Here is a 7,793-nt window from a genome sequence, read left to right on the forward strand (position 1 = left end):
GAGAGAAAGAAAGAAAGAAAGAGAGAGAGAGAAAGAAAGAGAGAAAGAGAGAGAGAGGAAGGAAGGGCTCATATATTTTTCCTCCAAGATAAAACTTCCAAGGAGGTGCTAGCATTCCAAAAGTAACATCAGATCATAGAAGACAGAGCCTCTCCTATCTTGCTAGCTTAGAAGACAGCATGAGAGATTCATATTAAACCCAAGGAAGAACTTCCTGCTGCGAGGGCTGTCCTGGATTGGAATGGGTAAGTGAGACAAGCCCTGTAATATCACCCTCCTTTCTCAGGATCAGATGAGGTATTGACTTGCTTTTAAAACCCGGGAACTGAATGAGGATGATAGGGAGGCCACAGTGGGAAGTCCTAGCTTAGTCAGGAATTAGCTGTGTGTCCTTGGGCAAGTTCCCTCTCATCTCTATCTCACAATTTCCTAGTCTTTCAAATGGAAAGGCTGAGAAAATGTACTTCAATGGCGTTTCTGTTTAGGATGTCCCTTACGATGCCAAGTCTCAGCTCCCTCTCTTCTACCAAATGCAGGAGCCAACATCAGAGATGTTGGAGAAATCTAAGGAGGGGGTCCCTGGATGAGATGACATTTTTTTGCTCAGGATCCCTTAGGGCCAGAGAAGAGTTTCCAGTGGCCATGCATCTGCTGTGACCAGCAAACTTAGCCAAGCCAAAAGCCATGCTCCCCCACCCTCAACAGCCAAGCCAGTCCCAGGAAGAGGACAGTTCTACCAGAAGCCACTGGTGATCTCACCAAAGGTGGGGTGGTCTTTCTCCCACCCACAGGACCCAAGAGGAGAAGCCAGGGCTGGCCTCACTCATTATGCCAACCTGGGCCAGCCTTCTTTGGCAGAAAACTCTAGCCTAACCCTAACGCCTTCTCCCTTCCTAGGCATGCAGAACTCTGCAAACCCTCACTCCTTTGCTATTCAAAGCTGACCTCTATCCACTGCCTAGACATTGCTGGGGTTTCAACATCTTTGAGAGCCAGGAAAGCAAGTATCTGACTCAACAACCTTCGCCCGGTAAACAGATGAAAAAACTGAGGCTCAGAGAGAGACAAGACTTGCCCAAGATCGCAGCCCAAGTCACCGATACAGGCAAGACTGGATCTGAGTCCCCCACATGCAGGATGTGCCGTCACCCTATCTTCAGCAATTGTGACAGCATCCCTTGCACTGAGGCCTCCGGCCCGCAGGGGTGGGGCCAAGATGAAGCAAGCATGGTGTCACTCCACACCCCCTCTCTTTCCTCTCCTGACTGAGTTTCTCTGGCTTCCCTGAGGCTGCAGGTGTTAATCTGGGGGGCCCTGGGCCCTGAACCGGCAGCAGAAACATGAGGATCCAGAGCCTCCTCCTCCTGGGGGCCCTCCTGGCTGTGGGGAGTCAGCTGCCTGCTGTCTTTGGCAGGAAGAAGGGAGGTGAGTGCGGGAAATCCCTCTGCTCTGGGGACCAGATTGTCCCTACTTCTCTAGGGAGAGTAAGGGTTTGGGAGAAGGCAGGTCATTCCCTGTGGGGGGTGTGTGCGCGTGTGTGCATGTGTGTGTGTGTGTGTGTATGTGTGGATGCCTGATTCTTAGTGCTTTCAGAAGCCTGTGTTTTTATTTGTGTACATTTGTGTCCACCTGCTTGTGTTGGTATCTGTAAGTGTCTTTTCGGCCAGTTTCTCAGTGCTTGTCTGTGCCTGTCTATATGTCAGGGGGTGGCGGGGCGGGGAATGCACCTGCCTGTCTCTGTGTAGACGTGTGTCTTTGTGCCTGCCTGTCTGTGCAAAGCTCTGTCTGCACACGTACACTTAGGAATGGCTGCATGCACACGTCTGAGCTTGTGCCTGTCCATGTGTATCCATGTGTGTCTCTGTGCCTCCAGGTGTGGGGAGGGACCCTGTCTGCACCTGCTGGTCTGTGGTGTGACTGAGTCGGTGGGTCCACCGCCCCATCTGTGGAAAGGACTTGGGAATTGAGGAGAGGGTGTGGTTTCTGGGATCTGGGCTTTGTGGGGAGGAAGCTCTGTCTCTAGCTCTCATCACCCCAACCTGCTGTCCCCATTCCCACCCCTGACAAGGCTGGGGCTGGCCTGCTGACAGGTGAGGGAGGGCCGCTGAGTGACTAGACAGGTGACTCCTGCTCTGGGTGAGGCCTCCACCTCCATCCTCTTCTGGGGCTGGAACACTCTAACCTACATTCACCTGTGCAACCCTGGCCCTGCCTTTAAGAAAGGGGACAGTAATGGGGACAGGCTGAGGAAGGAAGTACACTGGTGAGCTCCAAGGCCGGACCCTGTGTTGGCTGTGATTCATGCACCATCACCACGTAACTCCTCAGTGTGATGCTATGAGGACAGGACTATTTTTTTTTTTTTTTTTTTTTTTTTTTTTTTTTTTTTTTTTTTTTTTGAGACGGAGTCTCGCTGTGTCACCCAGGCTGGAGTGCAGTGGCGCGATCTCGGCTCACTGCAAGCTCCGCCTCCCGGGTTTACGCCATTCTCCTGCCTCAGCCTCCGAGTAGCTGGGACTACAGGCGCCCGCCACCACGCCCGGCTAGTTTTTTTTTTTTGTATTTTTAGTAGAGACGGGGTTTCACCATGTTAGCCAGGATGGTCTCAATCTCCTGACTTCGTGATCCACCCGCCTCGGCCTCCAAAAGTACTGGGATTACAGGCTTGAGCCACCGCGCCCGGCCGGACAGGACTATTTTTATCCCCATTTTGCAGATGAGGAAAACTGAGGCATAGTGGGGAAGCCCTTAACAAGGTCAAAGGCTGACTCTGAGTTAGTGCCAAACGTGGCATTTAAATGCAGGTATTTGGAATCAGAAAGATTCACCTTACGAACTGTTACAGCAAAACCCCAGGACTGGACAGAAGAATGCACCCCCAACCTAGGAAGGAGCCGAGAGACCAAAGAATTACTTGGATAAGGCCAGATTGGCAAGTGTGTGAGTTTATTAAGACTTCCATACAGGGCACTCCTGGAAGGCAGCAGGACAGGTCTGAAGACTTACTCCATGTAAAATGAGGTCCTACGCCTCTCTCTCAGGAGTGAGGGGTGTCTCAAGGAATAAGGGCCTGGAACACAGTAAGCACAGCATAAGTGGGTGATTTGGGGGAGTCCTTGTGTTCCTAAGGAGCACACCCCGATATTCAACCTGGCTGCTCAGATGTAAAGAGCTGGCACAGCAGAAACTGAGCCTGCACAGGGCCACTCTGCATGGGCAGGTGTGACACGCTTGCCTCTCCCCCAGTTCACCACACCTTGTCCCCCACTGGTTTCTCTCCCATGAGACATCTGCCTGGCTGCTGGTAGAATTTCAGACAATGGAGGAAGGTGACGAGGCCAAGGGAAGGGAAGTCTCAGTTTGTTGCCTGTGGAAGCCCAGCCACCTCTGTTTATAAGAGCTCCCCATTCTGCCCCTTCTCACTCAAACGTCTGGGTGTCTCTGATACAAAGATCCTGGCATAGTCCCTGATAAACAGCAAGTGCCTAATTAAATGCTGTCAGCGGTTATGTGGTATTGGGAAGATATACGTGTCTGTGTAGCCCTGTGCATATGATTCTGTGTATATGACTGTGTATGCGTATATATGTCTCTGTTCACACACATATGCTATATATTTATATACACAACTGTGTGTGTCTGAGTGTCTGTGTATGTATCTATGTGGGTAGGCATGTGTATATGACAGTATGCTCATGTATTTACAGTGATTATGTTCCAGCTCATATGTACATATGTGACTGCCTATTTATATATGTGTTTATAAATATATTGCATATGTATAACTATCTGATGTATGTCCATATGTATATATGTGTGTATTAAGTTGAACCATGTAAAATTGCTACTTTTGTAGATAAAACAGTTGACTATCTGCAATTTCCTATTGTTAAACCCGTAGCTAATTGTGTGTCTAGATCTAAATGTGCTTGTGTATTTGACTATGTGTGTGTATCGTCTGTGTGTACAAGTGTATATATTTAACCATGTCTGGATACAATTCTTTTGCTCTCTAAGTCTACACACCCATGGTGGATGCATCCAGATGACCATCTGTGTGTATGACTGTCTCGATGTACACATCTGTGAGTGAAGAACCTGGTTTGGAGGGACTGTTAGGAAAGGCAGGCAAACAAAGTGAGTGTGACCACCTAGAGCCTCTCACACAGGCTCTGCACACACCAAGCTTTTAACCCCACCTCCACATTGCAGCTATCACAGTTCTTCCACTGGAAATGCCAGCTGTCATGCCCTCTCCCTATCTGCCCATTCCCCAAGGTTCAGCTCCAGGCCCCCGGGTACAGAAACTCTCCCTGCCTGACGCACCTGGCTCCACTGGCTTTGAATGCAGGCAGCTCCGTCTGGCCCACCCTTTGAGGCCTGAGCACCTTTGGCTTGAACTTGCGAATTCAGGGCTAAACCTTGGACCTCAGTCTGTTTCCCAGGAGCCCTCACATCACTCCCACTACTGCAAACCCACACTTTTCCCCCCTCCCCAGGCCAAGCCTTTCTTTCTCCAGCAGGGGGCAGCAATTCAATTTAAACCAACCCGCTCTGACAGCTGAAGTTGGCTTAGAGCACGTAGGATGTGAGCAAAGTGCCTACTTACGTGTGCAGCCAGCACCCAGGCAGGGGGCTGAGGGGGAGTGGCGGACACAGTGATAAAGTCACCAGATCCAGCTGCCCCTCGGAGCTCTTGAACATTTTCTCTGATGCTGGATTTAACTGAAGGCCTGGGATCTGCTCCATGTCTACAGCTCAAGGTGGATGGAGACTCACAGAGGTCAGAGGGAGCCGGGCCCTGGGAGTCCTAACTCCAGCCCATGTGGGTCTGGGCAAGTCACTGCCCCTTTCAGGCCTTGATTTCCTCCTCTACATGGAGGAAGATACTGATTTCCAGCTTTATGCATGAAATCTGAACATGGCCCAAAATCCCAGCAAGAAGAGTGGTTAGGTAAGCTCTGGGACAGAACACTCTACAGCCATTCAGAAGAACACCTCAGAGATAGAGTTAATGCCTGATCCTCGAAACCATGCCATTTGCAACAGTGGTGAACGCAACAGTGCAGAAGTGGCCAGCTGTGGCTGTGACAGTGCACCAGGCTGGCCGCTGCTGACGCATGTGCGATGCTGGGCCTCACTTCCAAACCCTTTCTTTCCAAGTCACTGAGCCCCTACTGTTTGCACCAAGTGCTGTGATATGGACCAATGGTGAGCAAAGCTAGCAGGGTGTCTACTCTCATAACCTCCAGCCAAGTGAGAGATACAGACAAACACATGCAGCGTCACAAACTCTGGAGGAAAGAACTGAGTGTGTGTGTGTTGGGGGCCGGTGGGGGGCTGACCTAGTTAATGTGGGGTCAGAGAAGTAGAGTCTTCTGAGGATGTGATGTATCTGCTGAGTCCTAATGAGCCGACCAGGCAAATGGAGTACAGGAGAAGTGCACCAGGCAAAGGATGCAGCCAGAGCCAGAACGCTGCAAAGAGAGCTGGCTTGGGGCAGATCTGGAGCCACTGAGTGGAAGGGCAGTAGAGGATGGGGCTAGAGAGATGGGCAGGGCCCAGACCAGGCATGGCCTTATTGGCCACAGTGGAGATGTTGGGCTTCATTTTCCCCTATCATTTGTGCCATCTGAGTCTCAAACTAGCCCAGCTTCCCATTTCACAGCCAGAAAACTGAGGCTTGGAGTCATTAGAAACAAACAAACAACAACAACAACAAAAAAAAACTAGCCAGAAGACAGGCAAGAAGCAAGGGATGGAGAATTCAGATCTTGTCATTCCCAGGTAAGCGCTTATTACATAACCGTGAGCTTCCTCCAGCTGCAATATTGGGAGATTCTCTTACAGAGAAATGGGGAGGCTGCCCAGCAGATGATGGGCCATGCCTCCTATCGGTGCCTGACCAGTGCGTGGAAGACAGCCAGTGTCCCTTGACCAGGAAGTGCTGCTACAGAGCTTGCTTCCGCCAGTGCGTCCCCAGGGTCTCTGGTAAATGCCCCTGTCTACCTTGCTGACCACCCAAGCCCCAAGCTCCAGGGCCGGTGGGCACAGGCAGAGCTCACCCAGTTCCCTGTGTTGCAGTGAAGCCGGGCAGCTGCCCACAGGACCAACTGCGCTGCCTCAGCCCCATGAACCACCTGTGTCACAAGGACTCAGACTGCTCGGGCAAAAAGCGATGCTGCCACAGTGCCTGTGGCCGGGATTGCCGAGATCCTGCCAGAGGTGTGGCTCCTGGGCACCCGGGGCAGGTGCCTTCCCTCTCCGAGCCCCAGCTCTAATACTTTCTTCACTGCTGCAAGCGTAACAGCATGCCTCCCCAGAAGTCAGGGCCTCCCGTGGCTAGGATTGGGGAATTGGATAGGGGCTGAGGGAGTCCTGCTAGGATAACAGAGGACCTGGAAGTCCTTGGTTCTCTTCTTGAGCTTGCTGTGGCACCTGGACAACAGCCCTAAACTGCTCCAGGCTTCCGTTTGCCCTTTTGAAGGGGGCGGAGGAGTCCAGCCTTGGTGGCTGGCAACCAGAGCTGCGCTGGTCGGGTATGGATGGGAGACCAAGGCCAGAAACCAGAGCCCTATTATGGGAAGGAATTAACCCTTTCTTTCTCCCTCCTCAGGCTAATTCTGATTTAGGATCCGTGGCTCTGCACCTAAGCTGGGGACCAACGGAAAGAGTTCACGATGGGAGGCCTGGGGCCCTGCCCGCCGGACAGCACTATCTCTACTAGCGGTGGTTCCAGCCTTCTGATAAACACTGGCCTGCTGTCACTTCCCTGCAACGCATCTGCCCCTGGATTCTCCCCCTGGGAGTCAAAGTCCATAGCCTGACCTCGGAGGAAGGCCTCTGTATCACGCCAGCACCCTGCACCACTGCCACACGAGCTTCCCACCCTTCCTAACACATTCACACCAATCCGTACATGCTGCTTCCTCCACCAAGAAAGCCCAATTCAGGCAGACCCTGACCTCTCCCTCAGGCAGCCCAACCACCCAGAATGAATATTCTAGCAGAGTTTTCCAAACATCAGTCACTCACCTCTTTCATGATTTTCACCAAAACTACAAAATAGCACCACGATGGGCTGCACGCTGCCTGTGCCACCATTTACTTAATGTTTTCTTTAAAGGACTCACTTTTGTGTATAAACAAATTCATTTTAAAAGAAAATTGATATCACTACTATAAATGAGATAAATGAGATCAATTGCCACAAATGGAATTACGAAAACAAATACAATGGAAACAGTTCAGTTCCATTAAAGTAAATCATGTCAGATTAAATGATATTAAATAGTGTTATTAAACTCTAGCAACAGCCACCTGCCAAGACTGAGCCTGAAGCCTGTACTCAGCCTATGTTTTTTGTTTTTTGAGACAGAGTCTCGTTCTCTTGCCCAGGCTGGAGTGCAGTGGTGCGATCTTGGTTCACTGCAACCTCCGTCTCCCCGGTTCAAGCAATTCTTCTGCCTCAGCCTCCTGAGTAGTTGAGACTACAGGTGCCCGCCACCATGCCTGGCTAATTTTTGTATTTTTAGTAGAGATGGGTTTTCACTGTGTTGGCCAGGCTGGTCTCAAGCTCCTGGCCTCAAGTGATCTGCCTGCCTCAGCCTCCCAAAATGCCGGGATTACATATGCGAGCCACCGCACATGGCCAGTCTATGTTTTAATCAATGAAGACTTAAAGGGTTAAAGATGCAAACCTCTAAGCTGAGACTTTCTCCCTGGGGTGATCAGAAGGCTTGAGAAGGGAATGACTTTCTCACTTCAGGAGTTCACGTTATGTGACACTGCAT

General features: G+C 50.9%; 1 protein-coding gene across 4 annotated transcripts; it reads left to right on the forward strand.

The window, feature by feature from the left end:
• The first annotated feature begins 1,197 nt into the window (after nt 1-1,197).
• On the forward strand, nt 1,198-7,204 carry LOC105496424 (WAP four-disulfide core domain 5). Of its 4 annotated transcripts, none has more exons than XM_011766833.2 (6): nt 1,206-1,425; nt 4,018-4,137; nt 4,521-4,954; nt 5,851-5,991; nt 6,085-6,225; nt 6,617-7,204. In XM_011766833.2, exons 3-6 carry the CDS (start codon nt 4,909-4,911, stop codon nt 6,619-6,621), a joined length of 333 nt encoding a protein of 110 aa, XP_011765135.1. In that variant the 5' UTR covers nt 1,206-1,425; nt 4,018-4,137; nt 4,521-4,908; the 3' UTR covers nt 6,622-7,204. The 4 variants fall into 4 exon arrangements, with proteins under 4 accessions (XP_011765134.1, XP_011765135.1, XP_070935337.1 ...); XM_071079236.1 differs by having other exon boundaries at nt 4,524-4,954; XM_011766832.2 differs by lacking the exons at nt 4,018-4,137; nt 4,521-4,954 and having other exon boundaries at nt 1,198-1,425; nt 6,617-7,202.
• The last annotated feature ends 589 nt before the right edge of the window (nt 7,205-7,793 follow it).

The sequence above is a fragment of the Macaca nemestrina genome, chromosome 15, assembly GCF_043159975.1.
Source record: "Macaca nemestrina isolate mMacNem1 chromosome 15, mMacNem.hap1, whole genome shotgun sequence".
NCBI lineage: Eukaryota > Metazoa > Chordata > Mammalia > Primates > Cercopithecidae > Macaca > Macaca nemestrina.